Consider the following 23,167-nt stretch of genomic DNA (forward strand, 5'->3'; position numbering starts at 1 on the left):
AGCAACTTATAACCCAGTTAGCACACTACTAAGGAATATTAGTGTTACCATTATTTTTTAGAAAAGCAAGCAAAAATAATTTTAATATCAGAGTATCATTTAGTTCTCCTGAAACAGTAGCCACGCTTTCTGTAGTAAAAAGTGTTACTGTTTTAACTGAATAACATGGCGCTGACACTTGCAGAAATATATGATATGATGTGAAAGCAACGTCTCAAAATCAGCTTCTATTATTCGAAGCATGAAATGAAGTAATATTTGAATACTTTTTACAGGACAAAATGATTTTTAGTGTTGACACTGATTAGCACAGTGAATATTTTCAGCTGGTAAGACATAAATACTGTTTGCAAGAAGAAACTAACACAATTCAGACAAACAAGTGTGAGTAACTGATACAACACGATGGTTTAAGGTTACAGGACTGATGGAATACTCTGGAAAACTTATGCAAGTCTCATTCAGTGGGCCGAGACTACCAGCTGTGTTGAAATGTCAAAAGGTTTCAAAGAGCTGAGATAAGGTGCTGAAAATGGAGTAGCTTAGTCTTTAGCATATCCCACTAAGTCATCAATGCTTAATATAGTTTCCGTGTGGCAGGCCTGGCTCGGCTGTTGTTTCATATTGCAATCTAATGCTACAGCAGGTCGACCTTAGCTAAAAACTTTGCTGATGCTATTTCTTCAACACTGGTAACAGCCTAAGGGTGTGCTTGGTACAGAAACAGGGAATTTGTAATAATCTATATTTCTGTTTCTTTTTATTCCACTATTGTCTGCTGTACTTAAAGAAAAAAAAATGTCTACTAATAACGTCACCTCTGAGCAAGATGAATTCACAACAGAGGAAATTGATGAAGATGAAATCTTGGCAAATTTATCCCCCGAAGAACTAAAGCAACTTCAGGATGAAATGGAAGATTTAGCCCCTGATCTAGAAGTACCAGTAGGTATGAGACAAAAGGATCAAACAGAGAAACCGGCAACTGGAAATTTTGATCACAGATCTCTTATTGGCTACTTGTACTGGGAAACAGAGTCCAAGCGCATGACAGAAGAGGAAAGGGTCCCTGTAGTCCTCTTACCAAGTCAGGTAAACAAGGCATGAAACATTTAAGCATAGTTTTATTCTTTTTTTAGCATACTTTTATTCTTAAGATAACAGATAATTAAATATCAATAAATAATAAACTGTGCATAAATGAGCATGAAGCAGTTCCAGCATTATAACTGTAGAAACCAGATTTAAAAATACAATCGGTTTGATTGTATAAATAAAGAATAAATAGGCTTTATGGCTTTCAAATCCATAAAGTGCTACGGTGGGATCAGCTGCTTCAAAGTTTTATTTCAGTATGTCTGTGTTGACAAAGCTAAGGTAGAATGCCTTCACTCGTATGATTAGTATTAACACTGGATATGTTTTCAGTTCTTGTCTGTTTTTGTCTTGACTTGTTCCATATGATCTTTACTAAAAATAATTTAGTAAGTGAAATTATTTTCTGCTGGGTTGCTGTAACATTTATGGACAAATGAAAACAGTGCTGAAGATCAAAACAGTTTTAAAGTATAGGTCGTAACTTTTTCGGAAGAAATACTGCCTTAGTGATCTTACTAACTCAGTTTCTATCTTACTACTTAACAAAAACATTGCTAGCAAGAATTTCAAAGCTGTCTGGTTCCCTAAAACTTGAAGACGGCCGTTGTATCTCGAATCTGCATACCAGGGTATCGGTTTACATAAGCACTCTTGCAGGAATCCACAGAACAAGCTGCATGCCTAAATCTCTGAACGAGGATTCTTGTAGGTCAGTCATTACTATTTTGTGATAAACAATGAAGTTGAACAAGTCTAACTTCTTATAATGAAAGCAGAACTCAGCAACAAGACTAACAATTCCAATAGTCACGAGTATTTCAGACAGGAAAACAGTAATTTTTACTGCCTCGTTTGCACTTTTTGTTTTGCTTTTTAATTTTGCTGTTTTTTCTGTATGAACCACACTGGTCCTTAATGGATTCAACTTAGTCCAAATGCTGATAAATGAGAAATTTTACAGGTCAGTGACATCACCAGAAATAGATAACAACTATGAATTTTCAGATTATATGGCTATTCTAGTTTTAGTGTCTTTAGGATTTAATTTTAACATAGAAAATCAGTTTGAATGGTGTTTTCTAACACGTAAGCTGCAAAACTAGCCTTTCTCCTTTTGGCACATTTGTTATTGCCGTCTCTGTTTTTAATTATTAGGATTCAGATTACTTATTTCCAGATTTTGCTGTATTTGTTTTATGAGTGGCTCTATTTATAACTTTCTGTATACATATTCAAAAATCACATTTTAGCACAATAAATGTTACAATGACAGATTCATTCGAGACTGCACCAGACCTTTCATGGGAGAATCATAACATCTACTAAGATTATATTTAGAGTCAAAGTCATAAAATGTTCTCATGTTATACAGTTTTCATTACTGCAGACCAAAATCTAAACTAATATGGAATTTAAAGAAGCTCAGTTAGCACTTAAGAGTAAAGTTTTGAAAGAACTATAATGAAGGTAAAAATTAATGGAACGATATATTGGCTTTACACCATCCATAAAGACCTCTGGGCAGTGATTTGCATATACGAAGTGCCACTTACAGACTCATATTAAAAACTTATGCAGCCATAACGGTTAATGTCCTCAGTCACAGCCATCTGCACTGTCTAAACATTAGAAATAGACTTTGATGACTTGTAAAGACTCCTTCTTATACCTAGTCTATGCATTGACCAGTCAGGTAACCTGCAAATCCTGCTTAACAAGCACCCCCATGTAAAAACACATGCACACAGATGCGGGTATGCGCGCGCACACACACACACACACACACACACACACACACACACACACACACACACACACACACACACACACATACATACAGACTCTCACACTCAAATGCCCTCTCCCTCTGTGTTTGTCTCATAGCTCCAAGAATTTCACACTAATTTTGGCCCTGCAATTGCTTCTGGAATGCTGCTTTGTACATCAGTTATCTCCCGCTAAGAAAAAAAAGCTTTATATTCCCTTGAGCTACACTGAGTCCTCTTGTTCATGTACATCTCTAATTCTAGAAGATACTCTGTTAAGAGGATATATGAACTGGTCTAAAAACTGTTTTCAGACAATGTTTGGAACAAAGGCAAAACAAAACATATGCTCAATAAAGTCAATTAACTTGTAGCGAAACACTTTCGTACAGTAAGGGAAACAGTAAGGTAAAATAAGCAGCTATCACAGTTGGTGACTTGTGGTTAGAGCAATTTATATACTCTGCATAATCTTACTGATAGTAATTTTATATCAAAATTAAAAATTATGTAATATAGAAGGCATACACCCTGATGTATTAGCTGCACATTTGCAAAGCAAATAGCATCAGAAATACCCATTCTAAGGACCTATTACAAAAATAAAATTGCCAAAGATTCCAAAGACAACCACAAGGCATTCTATAACTATGTCAAGAATCTAAATGGCAATGCTCAGATCTGCTCTGAGCTACAACAGAATGGCATTAAATATACTGATCCCAAGGATATCGCCAGTATCCTGGCAGATCAACTCAGTGCCAACTTCACCCCCCACTCGCCCCCTAAAATGGCCCATCTCAATACTGGAAGATTGCCAAATTCCGGTAATAATGGCCATACAGGTAAAAAACACACTCTCCAAAGCTAAGAATACAGCATCCATGGGACAAGATGACATCCCGGGCCGTGTACTACATGAACTACAAAATGAACTGGCACCTCACCTAAGTGTCATGTTTAATCATACCCTCACCTCAGGCTTCATGCCCACTGAGTGGCACACAGCTACAGTTATCACACTCCACAAGGGGGGATCCACCTTGGATCCCGGGAACTACCGCCCCATCAGTCTGACAAGCCTGGTCTGCAAGGCCATGGAATGTATTATCATGGAACTTATAAACAAAGATATTGGCAACCTTAAAACACTAGACCCCACCCAGTTTGGGTTTGTGAAGGGCCGATCTTGTCTCCTAAACCTGATTGACTTCTTTGAATCAGTCTCCAGAGCCATGGATGAGGGTAAGGCAGTCCACAAAGCCTATCTGGACCTCGCCAAGGCCTTTGATACCATCCCTCACTCTGGAATCATAGATAAACTTACTAAGCTGGGCATTAATCCCTACATCACTCGATGGTTTGCTAACTGGCTTACTGACAGAACCCACACTGTAAATCCATCTCCAGACAAGTGACAACTGGAGTACCTCAGGGTTCAGTCCTGGGACCTCTCTTGTTTGGCATCTACTTCTCTGAAGTACAGGCCAACACTAAGGGACTCTGTCTAACAAAGTTCGCAGATGACTGCAAACCGGGAGCCATTATTGAATCCCCAAATGATGTGGATACTCTACAAAAGGGCCTTACAGAAACAGATGCTTGGTGCCAGAGCCATGGGCTCAAGCTCAGTGCCAAGAAATGTATAGTTATCCCCTTTGGGAAATAACATGTACCTGTGAATTACCACATAGGTGGCAGTACACTAAACACCGAAAGTGTGATAAGAGACTTAGGGATACAGGTGGACCATGGTCTCATCGTCAATAACCACATTGCCACAACAGTCAGGAAATCCTTCTATGTGGCACACCTCATCACCAAGGGATTTTCATGCTGAAAAAAGGAGATCATTGTCCCACTGTGCTCATCCCTCATTAGACCCATTATGGAATAAAACATCCCATTTAGTATGTACCTCTCAAGACATCTGCAACAATTCAAAAGGCTGCAGAAATACCTCACTAAAAGAATCACAGGCCTAAAGCAGATGCCCTATGCTGACCTCCTTAAAAAACTCCAGCTATACTCTGTCGCATATCGGCTACTCAGAGGCGATCTCTGCTTAACATACAAGGCCATGTCAAACCCAGAGCTGTTGGACATGCTACACTTAAAGAAATCCCAATCCCTCAGAGCCACATGCTCCAGGGATCTAAACCTTGTCATCACAATAAACAAAACATACTGGAGGGATAGGTTCCTGACCCAGAGACTCACCAGACTCTGGAATAGACTGCCCATACATATCAGGCAGAGTGTCTCCTTGGTCCTCTTCAAAAGGGACCATGACGATTGGATGGGAGAAAGGAAATTCACCCCGGGGATCACATCAGTTGCCCTGCTAGACAGGGGTCCAGGGAAGTAAATAGTGTGGGAAGAAATAGCCAGGGAATTGTTATGGCTAGACTTGTATAGGCCCTAGGGTTGATAGCCTAGTACCAACCTATGAACCTATGAACAAATTTACCCCGATTTGGGGCCAATGTCCATAATGGACAGGGGAAGCCTGTGAATGCTTGACGTGTACAAGCCTGTATTATAACAATAACATTCCTTGAGGTATTAACAGTTCAGCAACATTTTGTTACATTCAGAGTAAGCTTGGCTAGGCTTCAACAGGCTCCTGTGTAGCTAGCCTAGCAACCACATATGAACCTATAAGATAAATATGATTCAGGATAAATATAGAGTCACAATGCAGAGTTTAAATTTGTATAAAAAAAGAAGATGATATGTGTAAAATAAAAGTGACGAACAGTTTGAGTAATACTGTAGGTTTAAAAACAACTAGGGAGACATACAGAAGAGAAACCACAGTTCTTAAGACAGAAAGTAGGGCAACAGGGTATAAAATGTTAGTAAACAAATACTGATACTTTGCCTATATGAGTAATGAACAGAGGACATGTTCGCCTAAGTACCAAAAACACCTACATTTTGATTCAACAACAAAAACGTTCAGAACTTAGAATGAAATGCTGTAACTATAGTGGTTCTGCAGATATATGGACAAAGTGAATTCCAAACGGATGGGACAGAATTAGAAAAAAAATCTTGTCTGAGGAGTGAAGGGGATAGGGAGGCCAATGAATTACATATACCCATTCCTGACTAGTAGTAACTTCTTAGCAAGGAATGCCAATAGTCTCTAAAGATAATGGTGAGTATTGTAGGGAGAATAGAATCTTTCATCATATGAGAAGGTATTTATCTCTGGAGAGTGAAATGCATCAATGCTCCAATTTGTATGGCAGAGAGAGAGAGAAAAAAGTAATTTGAAGTGGGACATTATCAAAAGACTGAAAATACAACAAGGGAAGGGCTTGCTCTAATTAGTGAAGAGCATTTTTTTTTTCCTGTGGAGCATATAGATTCTAGCTTCAGAGGAAAGAAGTTCAGTGATTCAGCAAATAATTTTACTTAACTATATATAACCTCACCTATATACAATTTTGATGCAATCAGAGAGACATGAAGGGGTCTACTCAAATGTCACAGTCACATCTCTCAACCTCTTAACAAAAGAAATCTGGACAAAGGACAAAATAATGGTGTGAAAAGGACAAAAAAATAGGGACAGATTTTAAATATTGCTAGAATAACAGGTTTTGTTAGCATGCATTTTTCTGAAGGATATGAAGTCTGAAACTCAAACATCTGTCATTATTTTATGACTTCAGTCCTCAATGGCTTGCTAGAAATCCACAAATGTTATGAGGAACAGACCAAAAATATGAGGCAAAAATGTGGACATTCTGCAAAAATCTGGGCAGTTGAGGGATATGGTCACAGTTCCTAAACAAAAGGACTTCACAACTGGAAAAGTGAAGTTAAAGACCATAACTAGCTGGGCTTGGAACAATCACTGAGGGGTATTGTCTGTGTTCTTTTAGTGTTTACTAACAGTGCCCTTCTAGAACACCAGTTCCAAAAAAATAATTTTGCAGATAACAGAGACCTGGTTCAAGGCAGCAGAAAGCACCCCTGCACTACCAGGCTATAACTCATTCCACACTTTTTGGCCCCAGAACTTGGACCGAAACTCCAAAGGTGGTAGGGTTTCCATTTTCATAAAGGATGCGCACACCTCTAGGCTTGTAGCCCAACATAAGCCATCTGAGATACTTCAGGTGCAGTTAACAATGGGTAAGACAGTGATTCAGGTCATAGCCTGCTATAGGTCCCCAACCATGTCCCAAGACTCACACTCCATGTTCCTAAGCACCCTGGAGAATATTAGGGTCCAACCTAACAATCTCATACTGGGCAACTTCAACTACCCCTCCATTAAATGGCAAAACTACTCATGTACCAATACACTTGCCCAACATTTCCTGGAATTCATTAATTCCAATGCTCTGTACCAGCTCGTTCTTACCCCAACTAGGGGTAGCAACATCCTTGACCTGGTCATTACTAACATGGGTGACTGTTGCTCTACACCAATAGTCAACTCCTCCCTGGTTAGATCCGACCACAAACTAATCACCTTGGAAATCCACCCCCCGCAAAGGTAACCACCATGAAAAACTTCTCCAAAGCTAACTTTGGGCTCCTAAAACAGAGGTGGCTAACTTCACGGCACCCATGCAAATGGAGAATAGTTGCATGACCACCGAATCATACAGCAATGCACTGTACGAACACATACACAAATGCATGGATCTTGCCATACCCAATAGAACCAAGATGCTCTCCTCCAGAAAAAGGAAGCCAATCTGGTGGTCCCCTGCCATAAACAAACTCTACAGCAGAAGGAGGAAACTGATATGGAATAAGTTAAAGTCCCAAGACTGGAAAAACTCCCTTATCAGCCTCAACAAAAAGTTGAGCTCCCTCATCAAATCCTCTAAAGCTAGCTATGAAAACAGAATTACAGCAGGTAGTAAAGACAAATACAAGGCCTTCTATAGTTATGTAAAGAATCTCCATGGCAGTACCCAGATTTGCTCTGAGGTACTGCACAATGATACCTCCTATACCGAGCCAACAGATATTGCCAATATACTGTCCGATAGATTCAGTGCCAACTTTACCCCTTCCCCTCAAAGGGCCAATCACAATACCAATAGATTGCCAGGCACCCAGTATTACTGCTGCACAGGTTAAAACAGCACTGTCCAAGGCCAAAAATACAGCTTCTATGGGACCTGACAATATCCTTGGCTGTGTTCTACATGAACTACAGAGGAGTGAACTGGCACCTCATCTGTGTGCCCTGTTCGATCACAGCCTCGCCTCAGGCTTTGTCCATACCAAATGTCACAGTGCTACAGTTATCCCTCTCCACAAAGGAGGAGTGACTACAGACCCTGGGAACTATCACCCCATTAGCCTGATGAGTCTGATATGCAAAGCTATGAAACGCTTCATCATGGACCTAATAAACAAGGATATAAGGATATAGGGAATATCCAAACTCTGGATCCTACACAGTTTGGCTTTGTGAAGGATAGATCATGCCTGCTCAACTTGGTCAACTTCTTTGAGTCCGTCACCAGAGCTGTGGGTGAAGGCAAGGTGGTTCATGCAGCCTACCTTGATCTGGCCAAGGCCTTTGATATCATTCCCCACTCAGGAATCATAGAAAAACTCACTAAGCTAGGCATCAACAACTATATCACTAGGAGGGTTGCAAACGGGCTCACAGATAGAACCCACAGTGTGAAAGTAGCTGACTCCAAGTCAGACAGCAGACCAGTCATGAGTGGAGTCCCGCAGGGTTCGATCCTGGGTCCTCTCCTGTGTGGTATCTACTTCACTGAAGTCCAAGCCAACATGAAGGGACTCTGGCTGACAAAGTTTGCAGATGATTGCAAGTTGGGAACTATTATTAACTCCGCAAGTGATGTTGACATCCTAAAGAAAGGACTCAGTGAGACCAATGCTAGTGTCAGAACCATGGCCTTAAGCTCAATGCAAAAAAATGTGTCGTCATCCCCCTTGGGAAAAACCCAGTTCCCTTCAATTACCACATCAATGGTAGCCCACTGAACACAGAAGGCATTCTAAGAGATCTGGGAACACAGGTTGACAGCAACCTCTCTTTTGACCACCACATTGCCACTGTAGTCAGAAAGTCCTTCTATGTGGCACATCTCATTACTAAGGGTTTTGCATCCAGGAAGAAAGAGGTCATTGTCAACCTCTACTCTTCCCTTATTAGGCCAATCATTGAGTACAATTCCCCATTTGGCATGTATCTCATTAGACACCTGCAACAACTGGAGAGGCTGCAAAAGTACCTCACAAAGAGGATTGTAGGCCTTAAACACTTGTCCTATATGGACAGACTCATAAAACTCCAACTATTCTCTGTTTCATATCGCCTACTTAGAGGCAATCTGTGCTTGACTTACAAAACTATGTCTGACCCAGCTCTGTTAGAAATGCTGCATCTAAAGAAATCCCAACCCCTCCGCACCATACACTCCAGAGACCTTAACCTCATTACCACAATCAACAGAACTTGCTGGAGGGACAGGGTCATAACCCAGAGACTGCCCATGCTATGGAATAGACTTCCCATACATGTCAAGTATAGCACCTCACTGGCCCTCTTTAAGAGAAATCTTGTTGAGTGGATGGGAAATAAAAAATTCACCCCAGGGATCACTGCAGTGGCTCTACTCGACAGAGGCACTGGGAACTAAGATCGGGTGGCACGATGCCAGGGTAATCCTATGGGCTAGGCTTGTAAAGGCTCCATGGGTATTAGCCTAGTACACACCTATGAACCTATAAGTGTGAGTAGCATTTGTCAAGTTGTCAGATCTTAACAGAACAAGGTCATGAAGGTATACATTTCAGTAAAGATATTGAAAGGGAATGTCATTAATGACAAATGAGAATGTAAATGTCCTGATACAGAAATTGGAGTGCATCAGAGTAGAGTGTTCCACCATTTGAAATGGTAATTTTAAAGAAAACTTGAGCACTTTTATCATACAGGTAATCTATAGATGAAGATAATGGTCCAGCAAGAAAATGTAAGACATGACCAAGAAAGACTGATGAATCATTATCAAAGGCACGTTTGAGAAGCACAAAAGAATGTTTTCCTAATCCATGTAGATGTAAATGGCATTGCTTCAGATAGGAGATCAGTTCAATAGCCTGCCTGAAACTTATACTGGGATTTAGAAACTAGGCTATATTTAAGCAACAACCCATGCCTGGGCGTGGGTAATGCTGGATTTACCCACGGTTGGTGTGGTTTGGTCACGAGGGTGAAGCCCGAGTGACCAAACAAAGACAACCGTGGGTAAATCCAGCATTACCCACACCCAGAAGTGGGTTACTGCCATTACACAATAACATTATTTAAGAAAAAAAATACTTACTTTTCTTAAATAATGGCATTGTATAATGCCTCCGTGCTGCCTTTCCGCAGCTGTCTGGTATCCTGGGGCAGTTCTGATGTACTGCCCATGCGTAAGAGGCATGTTCCCACACTTAAGCAGTACATCAGTGCTGTGTAGAGGTAGCAACGGAGAAAGGAATATCTCCGTTGCTTTTCTTTTTTTTTCAAAGATGCCTCACTATGTTATAGGAGTTGAACTCATATAACATAGCGAGATATCTTAAAAAAAGCAACAGATATCTTCCTTTCTCAGTAGAAAGGAAGATCTCTGTTGCGTTTTTTTAAGATATCTCACTATGTTATATGAGTTCTTCAACTCGTATAACAAGAAGATATCCATTTCTATCTCTGAAAAAAAAAGAGATATACTAACAGAAAAAGTCCGGGTGACCGGACCTTTTTACATTAGTATAGTCTCGAATTTACAATGGGCATGCTGGTTGGGCTGGCCAATCAGCGTGCTCATTTTTGCATGTTTACAGACGGTCATTGCATAATTACTGATATAATACAGAACATGCTGATAAACTTCCCTTTGAGAATAGACTCTAATTAGTGTGATGTTATGTTAATAACCCTTTAGCCCTCTAAGAATTAATTCCATTTGTTATTAACCTCTAGGTCTTATGGCTGACCAAATGTTTTACCAACACTTGCATCTCAGACCCACTCCAAAACTATCTAATTTAATTTTCTAGCTTTGGTCTGGTGCCTTTCTTGAGGCTACTGCTCTGGAGACCCAGAGAAAGAATGTTTGTTAGATTATAATATGACATACCTGCTGTAAATCACATTATACCTTGAGCCCTGCACCCCCTCACTTCTATATGCTAAAATTTGCTTTCCTCCTTAAGGCAGTCCAAGGTTTTCCCTACCACTGAAATCAAGTTAGTTAAGTCAGTCATTTTGTTTTTCGGCATTGTTCCTACTTTTCTAAAAAAATATTCCATTTGTACCCTTCTAGTCTTCAGGTATTTTACCTCATTAGTATGACTTTAATGTTACTAATTACATTCTCTTCAGTTTATGTTTATGTCTCCAGGCCTCATTATTTTGTCCAGCTTAAGTTTCCAGAATCATTTCTTCTATAAAAGAACTTGGATAACCCCTTCATCTACTAGCCTCCTGTTGAATGATTTTGCTAATTCTGCTCTTTTTTATCCTTCGGTAAATACTGAGCAGAAACATTCATTTGTTATCCCTGCCTTTTTCAGTGTCTACTTTGCAGGGCCATTATCCATTTTATGAAACCTCGCTATTCCTTCTCTGCATCCTGTATTGGCTACAAAAAAGACTGATGGCCTTCCTTATCTGAACATAATTTCCTTTCCTTGGCTTGACAAAGTACTGCTTTGAATTCCTAACTTATTGTCTACTGTTTGTATTGGTGGTACTAAATATCCAGTTGTAGTTTTATTGTAATTATGTTGTTCTTTCATTGTACATCTTTAATCATGTACTACAGTATTTTTTTTAGACGTGCTCTATCACCTTTGTAACAAGCAATCCTACTAAAGTCCAATCAGTGTCCCATTTTTTTCTTGAGTCTGTGGTGAAACTGACTATGGATCATACTGTTTACTAATTGTGTAACTGTTTCCCAACAACTACACACTTCTAAATATAAGATATTTTTTTTCCTCTTTTTGCATCCACATCTCAGAATATTGCATAAAGGATCGGTTTATCACCAAGTGAGTTTTAGTACTAGCCACTCAAGGTGTGCTTCCTGTAGGATATTGAAAATTATTAATTTTATCAATGTGACCATTACCAAGTCATTATGCTCAACATCTGGCATATTTAGATGACCCTATCAATAACCCATCCTATTTCTCTTTATCTTAAAGGTACTTTTTTCATTTTTTTCACACATTTCCATCTCTTTAGGTAAAAGCATCCATGTGCCACTGTGTAAGACTCAGTTCCTTCTCTTCTCTCTGTTTTCTCTGTAGTGTGTTGCTTTTTTTACTTCTGTAAAGAATAACGTTTTACATTCCTCCCTCCATGTCCATAGTATAGCTTGGGTAACTGATATTCTACATCATTGTCATAGCTGTCTGTATACTATGTCTCCTCACCACAATATTTTATTTATTTATGCTAATTAGACTAATCCCACAGGGTCCTTTTTCTGCAGCATCCTAGTTACAATAGTAAAAACATACATGCATATCATGCAATTATAGTATAATCAATTACAGATAAGTATAACAAATAGTGAGACATGTGAGCTTTCTTACTCAGTGCTCTTCATTTTTCTTTGATCTTATAAAGTATTTCCTAGCAATGCTTATGCTATTGGTGTATTTTTTTATTTTTATTTTTTATTATTTTTTTAACATTTTGCTTGTTCTTATTCAATTCTCATGCTTAATGCTTATTTCATTAAATTTTATTAGAATAATACGTGTTTATTAAAATAAGTATAAATACTGTTACATAAAAGACAATTGCATATTCAAAAAAACATCATGCAGTATTGTTTTGTATTTAAACATTAAATGATAACATCTTGAAAGCCTCACCTAATCAGCCATTCCTTCAAAAGAGCGCACAATGCAACAATAGAACAATGAAAGGAAGGAGTATGCAATTCCTTACATCTAGCTAACCATAATAAATATAAAGTAGATGTCAAAACAAAATCTGCCCTTGTCACGAATGGGGTCCAAAACATATTGTAATTCCCGTATAAACATTTTTCTAAAGTAAGGGGAAATAAGGCTGGGACATGAAAAGTTTGTTTAAACACAGTCCAAAAACCCTTAATTCGGGTACATGTAAAGAAAATGTGTCCCGCTGTTTCAATGTCATTACATCCTCTAAAGCATTGGAAATGTCTCCAAATTTAGAAGCTCCCCGTAGTGGTAATGAGTTTAGCGAACATCGCCAAAGAAAATCATGCCAATGTGGAACATTTATCATGAATAACTTGTGTTGTAGGATGCCATGTTTTCTGAATGCTGGGTACTGAGAGAAGGCATCAATGGAATGGAATGTAGATAGAGTTTGTGAATACCAGTTTCTGGAGGGTAAGGCCGTGTGCAGTTCATGCATTCAGTATTTTAAAACAATATTGCGTACCCCTTGCAGTTCTAGGTTGGGCGCAAGATGTTGTCTCTTCCCATGGAGGCACGCTTGCCAAAAGGACGGTGAAGATGCGGGCAATACCTGTCCAATAAATGAAGGTGGGGTGGCTTTGATACAAGTTAGTAGTTTGTGTAGAAAGAGGATGTGCAGGAAAAGTACAGGGTGCTTTAAACCACAACCGCCTTTATTAGGTGATGAAAAAACTATTCCCCTCCAGATAGGATTCAACAGACAGTTCCAGAAGAACTGAAAATAGCTCCTCATTAGAGGAGAAGCCCATGCAGGAGGAAAAAAGTAAATTGAGAAGACATAGATGAGTCTGGCTAAAAAGGAGCCAACTAACAGATAAGCCTTCTTTTTGTAGGATAGGCGAAATGTGGCCCAGAGTTTTAACAACGAGCAGGCTTTATCCAACCTTTGTTGACAGCCTCACTGTACGTATGCTGGGGTACCAAAAGGGACACCCAAAATTTCCATGCCAATGTTTGTACATGGCAGCTGTTGTATCCGTTGCCCACCTGCTGCTGAAAAAGTGAAGACCATGGATTTGTCCGTATTGAGTGTCCACCCGACTTCCTGAATGAGAGGTTGCAAGACTTGTGAAAATTGTGTATGGAAGATGGCAGTATTCTCTGCCAGGAACAAAATGTCATCTGCATATGACATAAGGCGGGGAATGAGCACCCCTCGGTGTGAGTAGGAGAAGGAGGCAAGATGTAGAGTGGCTCTGAATTTGTAAAAAACGGCACTGACCACCAGAGCTAAAAGGAAACTACTGATGGGACAGCCCTGTCTGATGCCATTGTTCATGTGAACCACCTTGCCAATCCATCCATTTACAACAGGAGTGATTGTGGAGCCATGTAAGATTGAACTGAGCCAGCTCCTGAACCGGGGGCCAAAGCCATATGTAGTGAGAATGTGCTGTAGAACTTCATGTGAAATGTTATCGAAGGCCTTTGTTATATCACAGGAAAGTAAGAGTGATGTATTTTGGGCATCCATGTCACTAGAGACTGCCTTAATAATTTGAAGCAGGTCCCAAATGTTCTGATTTGGGACTCCATAGACCCCAGGATCTAGTAGCATGTGCAATTTGGTCCGCAGACAGAACTGGAATACCTTTGTAAAAAGCTTAAAATCGGTGTTGCACAATGCAATGGGCCGCCAATTGGAGAGATGTGTCTTATCTCCCCTTTTCCAGATGAATTTTAAGGCGACATTTAAGAAAGTTGTGTTTTGGAATCTGCGAGTTTGCCAGTGCAGAAGTACTTTGTGCAGATGGGACAGTTGAACATCTGAAAGTGTGGAATAAAAGCTGTATGGAATGCCATCCTGGCCTGGAACCGAATGCTTCCTGGTCAGCAGTTGTAACGCTTCTTTGAGTTCGAGCATGGTGATGTCTTCCTCAAATGCTGCAACAAGCTCATTTGACATGGATGGAATGGGCCAATGCACCGAAGCGTGTGGTTTGCCCTGGTATAAGTTTTTGAGAAAGTCTGAGACTATGTCCAAAATTTTGCTCTTGGAATTGTGCAGGTTGCCCTCCACATCGCGAAGGCCCCTGATGGTGGAATCCTTGTGTATTTTCCTCCTACCCAAGTAGGGGAGGAACTCTTCTCCTTTGCCCTTGAGGGAGTGAGCAAGGTTATATAATTTCGCAGTGACTCTTTTTTTGTTGAGGTCAAAGAGTTGCCGAAGTGCCAGTAGAGCTGTGGTCAAGTCTGTCCTAGCATGTTATTGGTACGTGTCATATGCTATTTCTGTATCCCTTTTCAAGTGTGCATGGAAATGTTTCAGAAACCACCAGTATCTGTCAATAAGTTTGGATTTGAAATCCAGCCACCATGTGGCAACATCGGGATAAAGAGAGTTTAGGGTAAGGTGGTCCTCCCACAGTTCTTGTACTATCACGCACCAATCTGGAGAAGTAATGACTAAAGGTGACATCCGAAAGAAACCTGGTCCTTTGGACTTATTAGATGTAATTCCAAAGGTGTACTGTAATGATGTGTTGTCTGAAAAAGGAACCAGGCAGGAGGCGTAATCAGCAACAGAAAAGGCTAGGGAGTTCCAACAAAAGTCTATGGTGGTTGTGATGGAGCCCTTGTGATATGTGAAGAGGGGAGCTGGGGCCAAGGAAAGACAAGCTGCAGTCATGATTAGACAATTTGAGAAGACAAATGGAGTTAACAAAGGTGGAGCCAGTCACTAGTCCCATATCACTTTCTTGTATTGGTAAATTTTTCTTCTGGTGTAGCAGAACTGTCTCTGGCTCTCTGAGAAGTCAGTTGTAAGTCTGGTAGTCATGGAAATAAGATAAATCTCTCTGCAGTGGTGGTGAGGTAGGGGGTTACCATTGTTTTACTGTAATAGAGGGGAGGCCTAATTAACCATTGTGGTGGGGGCAGGGTGTACCATTAGTTTTATGGCCCATGAATGTGTAATACAGATTACTTAAGCAAGAGAACTGTACCACAAACATAAATGTGAAGGCATGAACACTGTAGAATAGAAAACATTTTCAGGTCATGATAGGTAAAGCACTGAGATGTGGTTAAGGACCACCACAGCATCAGGAAAAAATGTTCTTCACAGGAATATCATTCAGGGTATAACTATGCTGAAAGGAACCACAAGTTGTAAGAAGAAATTCTAATGGGTTGCATGATGTAAGACCAGTGGTGATGCGCCAAAAACTCATATGGCTGAAAATAAATCAGAAAATGTGAACATAACCCTAAAGTGAATGATTTAAGACCAAGTACAAGTTAGCTATAGAAAATGCTGCTCATTTTCAGGGGGAAAGGAACCTCAGAAGCATCAGGTGAAGGACTGCACCCCATACACCAACTACTTAAATATTCCAACTCAATGGTTTTATAAACACTGGAATGAGGGAAGACACAAGTGCTCCTTTTCCTTGCTGTAAATAAGCCTTTAGTTTAAATATTTAAGTGAGGTGATGTAAGGGCACGCAGCTTTCTAAAGGTGTCTGCAAAGGCCTTACTCCCTCCACAAGAACAATCATTGGTTACATTACCCAACAGTCTTAAAGTTATTTAGTTATTTAAATAAATTTAGCATTTCAGGCATCTACCTTTTATTTTTGGACATTTGAGTTTCAGACAAGTCACTGTTGGTCTTGCATCATAACCGTCCTCATGTGACTGAGTGGTGATTGGAAAATGCAGAGGAAAACAGAAATAATTCACATATAAGGAATAAACCTTCATTTTATCAAAAGGACAATAATTTGTTAACAGGTCACTGGTGAGAGGGTCGCTAGATTCCCTGAGACATATTGCTACTATAAAATCATACTCTGATTCATCATTGGCTAACCTACTAGAATGCATAGACCTTTGTAGTAAATGGAATGGTGATTAACATACCTGTCAACTGTACAGATTTTTGCCTCATATTTTGGTCCATTTTTCATAAAATTGTGGTTTTCTGGCAAATTAGTGCCAAATCATTAAAGACTGAAGTTAGAAAATAATGACAGACATTTGAGTTTCAGACTTCATACCCTTCAGAAAATGCATGCTAATGCAAAACCCATTATTCTATCACCTTTGTAAGTTGCTAAGAGCAATAATTAAAAATTATCCCTATTTTAGGGCCTTTGTCTCACTTTTATTCATGGCTTTGTCTAGATTTCTTGCTCTAAGAGGTTGATGGGTATGGTGATTAATAATATAAGGTGGGTGGAACCATAGAACTATAAGGAACATAATCTGGAAGTATGGCTGATGATACTGACAGAAGAAGAACTACTAGTCCAGCAGAATATGTCTTTATTATATAACCATTCATAATGAATGGGATGGTGAGGAGACTGCAAATGGCAATTCTGCCAGTCCCAATACTCCAAAACAAATTTGTTGAAAGCTATTCTCTGTGACCCCCAAATAATACATTTTCATTTTCAGGGTTAAGCCCCCCCCCCCCCCATATGGGAGGTATGCCCTGCTGCCATCCTTAACTTATATACACTACAATTGCACAATAGTGGAGAAAATCCAAACTCTGTGTTTGCGGAAAGCTACTTTCAGTGAAATTGTTTTGCAGTATTAGGACTCCCAGAAATAGTTCTCAAATGCCTGTCAAACTTCCATTATGACAAGTGGCTGAGAAGGTGTCTGACTGCAACTGTAGTAACTTAAAGTGGGGGTCACTCTAAGGTACCTACACATTGTTCAAATGGGTCAGAAATGAGCATCAAATCTATTGCTTGTTTCTCATGTCCAAGTAAATCCCTTTGATGCTTCTGTGAGTTATTCAGTAAAAACTGCAAGAAAAAAACAGCCAAGCTAGAGTTTTCACTGTGTGATAACTTATACCTCCTGTAGTAGAAGTCCATGGGATATATGCAAATGACCCCTTAAGGTATCACACACTGAAAACTCTTTTTACCCTTTAGTTTGAATGTTACTTGGGATATTTTGCAGGCATCTTAATCTTTATGGGCATCAGCTGGGTTTAAAGACCTTGTGTGTCTGAAGTATAGCCGACACACTATCCACTTATGCTGTGCTGATTAGGTCAACAAAAAGGTCAAAACATCCATGTCAACAGCTAGTGGGGGTCTGGCTTTATTGGCCTGAATGTAACAATAAAGTCTTAAAAAGTGAAAAAAGTCATGGACATTCTTAAGCCATGTAGCTGAAATACTTGACGTCCTTAAGGAGTCATTTGCATGTATCCCATGGGCCCCTGTTTTTTTCTTGCAAGTTTTACTATGTGCTTTGTCTGTGTCTCCTTTTTACCCTTTGGCTTCTGTGAGTTAAGACAATGTGCTTTTATGATTTTCCTCTTCCTGAAGGGCATCATTATCAGACTGTGTTAGGAGCAGTACAATTACAGCTGCCTAACACAAAACCTTTCACAGACAAATGCTATAGAGCATTATCCATCTGCACATATATCAGAATGCCAAATGTTCCATTGCATTTTTGCATAGTATTAACATTTCTGAATGGGATCTTTAGCAGGGAGAACTTGAATTTATTGACAAGTGTACAAACCCCAAGTTTCTACATCTCTGCTTGTGATTATATATATTCCTAATGAATGACAAGAAAATATAAAATAACACATTATTTTCAAATATTTCAAGCTTTTTAGAAAGTTTGCATCAGATTTGTTTTTACTTTTATAGGCTAAAGATTTTATCAGTGACTGGAATGTGCAAAGGCAAGATGTTTTGTCAGCCATTTTCTTCATCAAATTGCACTATCAAACATGCTATTTTTCATATTTTTCATTGTCAGGTGCTGAGTTTCCACCACTCCTGCACATTCTTGGAGACTTCTGCTGTTTTCTTATCTTCCTGTTGTCCATTACACTATTATATATAATTTTGTCTTACCCAGCTCCCTTTCTGTCATCTGTTCTGCTGCTTTACTGATCAAGTGATGTGTTACTCTCTTACCTTTACTTTCTTCCTTCATTTGGTCTGTGTCTCATTTTATTGAGACTGGCCACACATTTTAATTTATTGGTGTAGGAAAATTATATTAAATATGTAAAGGAAGAGTTGAACCACAGAGTCTGTGGTATGCATGGGATCAAAAGAGTGATCATGAACAAATACATAGCATACCAAAGACAATTAGCACCGCAAAAGTATGCCATATCCTCATTGACTTTACTTTTTTATTTTTACATCCTTGTTGTCCAGGTAAGTCCACTGGACACAACTCCCTTTTCAGGAACGACCTGAAAGCACCATCTGGTAAAGTGACTTGCTTAGGGTCACACAGTAGGGAAATGCAGGTGGAAAGACTCAAACCATGTACCCTGGACACAGGAAGCAGCTCATTAATATTTCAAAGCTTTAGTCATCTGTTCAAACTGCCAGACTGCTATTTCTTCTTTAGACCTTATTATAATTTGAACAACAATTTCAAATTCATACAATTGCCCGCTGTGCAGTTGAGTAAAGAGAAAATCTTTGTCAGAATCATTCTAAACCCCTTTCCATCCAATGCTATATGCAATAATATACAAAACATGAACACAGACCCAAATACCATTCTTTCACATGTATTTATACTATGTCGTTTCACCAAGTCCCCAGGCCATTACCCAGGATTGCAATACTTAGTGCCCTCTGCCTCACCTTATATCTGCTGCCTGTGGACTTCTGTTAATCTATCAATGATAATTCCCACAGGTGAGGAATGGGGTCACTGGTCACTCTCACCCATATTTACTGTGTTTGGGTAGATCCTTCCCATGCCATCAGAACCTCAAGTATTCAAAGCTGACTCTCAAACCCTGAACATAGGCAACATTGTCATTTACCTTGCCTCTTCACAGGTGAACTGGCTTAATTAACATCAGTCTTAATGAATATATTAGTTTTTCATTATACTAGCAAAAATTTAATTGGATAGTACAACTGAAGTATATGATTATTTTGTAGTACATCTCAATCTACCTGGCTTAGCTGTGGACTTATCTAGTATGGAATATACTTATAAAACTGCATTCCAATGTAGTAAAGTGATTGTTTGAGCTAGTTAAGAATAATATGATTTTGGACAATTGAGAAGCTGTTATGCTAATCAGCTGCCACACTCCAGTGGTACCACTGGGAATCTAGCAGGACCCTGAACTAAAACTTTCCATCAAGCAGCAGGCTAATGCGATGAGAATGGGGAAGATGTTAGACCGAACACCTAGCATCTTACTGAGGTGGGCTTTTAAATCAGTTAGAGACTCTCAATCAAAATGGGTGAGGGAGTAATTTTAAGGAAATTAAGCACAGTATACTTTTTAAGTGTGAGGATTTATTCAAAGAATAGGCTGCATGCACATAGAAGTACTCTTAAATGGAAAATTACACTTTTTAAATAATTCTGAACTTGGCGGAAGTGAAACATTAAAAGAATGACTGAAACTAGTTTGTGTTCTACTTTCAGGAAGGAAATAATATTACACTTGGAATAGACTATTTCTCAGTATAAAAACAATCCATGGTGGTTTCATCTGATCAAAAAGAACATGTAAAACTTCATCTAGAAAAATCGGTTTTGGGTATTATGTAGATGATCAAAAGCAGACATTCTTTTAAAGCTGCCTGTGTTTTTCCCTCACTGACTTTACCGTTTGATGGCAGTTGTGAAAATCTTGGCTGAAGGCTGGTATGAATAATAGGGTGAAGACCCAAACAAAGGAAAGAACGGTCCTTGATGCTATGATGATAAATAGGTCATAAGGGATTTGAGTCTGGAAATTAGTAGGAAGCTGTAAGCATTTTCATCACCTACTCCCCTCCTACAAATGCCTCCATGACATAAGACTTGGCAAAAGGTAAGTTGAGAGCTCTCTCATTCTTTGTAAAAAAAAAAATTGCTTAACCAACTATGATTGCTCAAGAAAACATCTCCTCAGACACTGAACCCATCTGAATTCTTCTAAAAATTCCCTCTTGGAGAAACAGTCACCTTCTAATCGCAGTTTCTTAACTTGCTCCTCCAGCCTCTCTTAGCAAATTTAAATCCCTTATTCTTACTATCATCTCAGCTTCCCACAACTATAAAAACATCATTATTTTAGGTGATTTTAACCTAAACTGGGGTCTATGTTTAATTGTCGAACAGCACATTCATCGAATGGCTGTTCATCGGACAATAATCATCGAATCTTCTTTTAATCAAAAGGCCATATCATTGTAATGATTTACATGGAATGATGATAGTTGGCCAACATAAAGGAAGCATAACATACATACATACCGGTAACTTAGCTGTAAGGAAACCTGCCCTTTCTCCACTGTAGTCTGATCTTGGAGATGGTATATGTAATTAGCAGGAGTGTGGGGGCGCAGCCTCCCACACAGGGAGGTTGTCAGAGGTGCAGTCTCCCACTTAGCGAGAATCTAGTGTTTGCCTAATGCTCCTCTTGTGGGGGACTACCTGCTAATTATATATACCAACTCTGAGATCATACTACAGTGGGGAAATGACAGGTTTTCTTATAGCTAAGTTACTGGTAAGCAAGTACTTTGTTACGTTTCCTTTATGTTAGCCAACTATTATCGCCTGATGCAAATTGTTACGATGATATTGCCTTTTGATTAAGGGAAGGTTCAATGGTTAGTGTTTGACGATCAGCCAGTCAATGAACTTGCTGTTCAATGATTAAACATAGACCCCCCCAAAACTGACTAGGTCCCTCTTAAACAGTTACTCAATGACACTATCCATCCAAATCTCCTAACCATCAACTATTCTCTCCTGGATCTCTTAATCATTAACAACCCTACCATTATCTCCAAAATATCGTTTTTTCCACCCCCATTTAGTGACCACCCCACAGTAACTTTCCAAATTATCCACCAGTCACCACAACTTTCTCCCAAACTGGTTAACTTTAGACCTGGATTGACCACCAATGCAGAAATTCCAAAAATGCTTCTAGCAGCTATTGACTGCTCTCCCATTACCAACTTATAGAACTCCCAACTCAGCAGCCACAGCTATACACACATCCTTGTTCAACTTCAATACAAATTCTTTCCTCTCACATAGTATTTTTTCAAATACAGCAAAATACCTGGCTAACCACTGAATTGAACTGAAAGCTGTGCAAAAAATAAGTGACAATGCATGATATTCATGGAGACAAAACCCCTCACCAGAAAATCGCACTACTTTTACCTCTCTAAGGTCATACACAGGCACACAACCAACTTCTTCAACCACAAAGAACTTACTCTGATAGGTATACCCAAACACTTTGTGCAGGAAGTAATCTTTTCACACGCCAAAAATTCACAGATGCCACTTCCACTCCTATCACCATTCCAGACCTCTCAAGGCCAACTCCCAACCACTGACTTTCGCAAGGAATTCAGCTACCTCCCTAGTACCACAGCCTCTACCTCTCCCCCAACTCATCCAACCCCCCACCTATTATCCCCTCCTCTATTTTAAAAAAATTACAAATCACAAAGACCTTGACCCTTATTAGAAAACATACCTCTGGATGCACCCCTAGTGCAGATGACTTACTCCCTTCATTTATATCTCTTTGTAACGACTTCCTTACCACACCTCTTCTCCATATTTATAACCTCTGCTTAACTCAAAACACAATGCCAGACATATGGAAAACTGCTCTTATTAAACCCCTTCCCAAACAGTCTCAGCCAGAAAATGCTTTCGACTTCAGCCTATATCTCTGTCCTCCCTACACTTGGGAAAATATTTGAGAAACTCATCTACAACCAACTGTCCACTTGTTATCCAACAGTAACACCTATTCACTTTTAAACAGCACAGCTTCTTTGCTGGCCAGAACACAATGACAGCACTTTGGTCACTTACAGATGAGATGCTTCTCAATATGGATAAAGTGAACTTTTCAGAAGCTCTCTTCATTGTCTTTACCAAAGATTTTGATCTGATTGACCACCTTCTGCTCCTTCACTCCCTCCAAGAAATCAGAGTTAGCTCCAACACTGTCACCCGATTCTAAGATTTCTTAACAGATAGGTATTTCAGAGTCAAATCTGGTTCATCCTTATCACCTCCAGCTCTGCTTACCAAAGGATTGCTCTGGGGCTCCATACTCACCCCATTGTTTGTTTTTCAGTCTTTATTAACAAACTATCCTCCGACCTCACCAACCTCCCAATCATTTTTTGCACAGATGACATGGTTATGCTTTGATCCAGTCCCTCACAGTCAACTATTCCAACACTGCTTTCATCTGACTTCCACTTATTTAACTCTTGTCTAAACAACCATAAGCTACTCATAAACACCTCCAAAACAAAACATATGATATTTTGAACCTCACAAAAACTGAGAAAAACTCCTAAAAATCT

General features: G+C 39.4%; 1 protein-coding gene across 1 annotated transcript in view; it reads left to right on the forward strand.

Annotated features, from left to right (window-relative positions):
- Window positions 1–496: 496 nt before the first annotated feature.
- The window catches only part of LMOD3 (leiomodin 3), a 174,560-nt gene continuing 151,889 nt past the window's right edge, over window positions 497–23,167 (forward strand). The window contains exon 1 of the mRNA XM_044077902.1: window positions 497–1,092. Within this exon, the coding sequence (XP_043933837.1) occupies window positions 799–1,092 (294 nt within the window). The 5' untranslated portion in view covers window positions 497–798. The remainder of the gene's footprint in view (window positions 1,093–23,167) is intronic.

This window comes from Protopterus annectens, chromosome 7.part0 (assembly GCF_019279795.1).
Source record: "Protopterus annectens isolate FY-2018-M chromosome 7.part0, PAN1.0, whole genome shotgun sequence".
Taxonomy (NCBI): Eukaryota; Metazoa; Chordata; order Ceratodontiformes; family Protopteridae; genus Protopterus; species Protopterus annectens.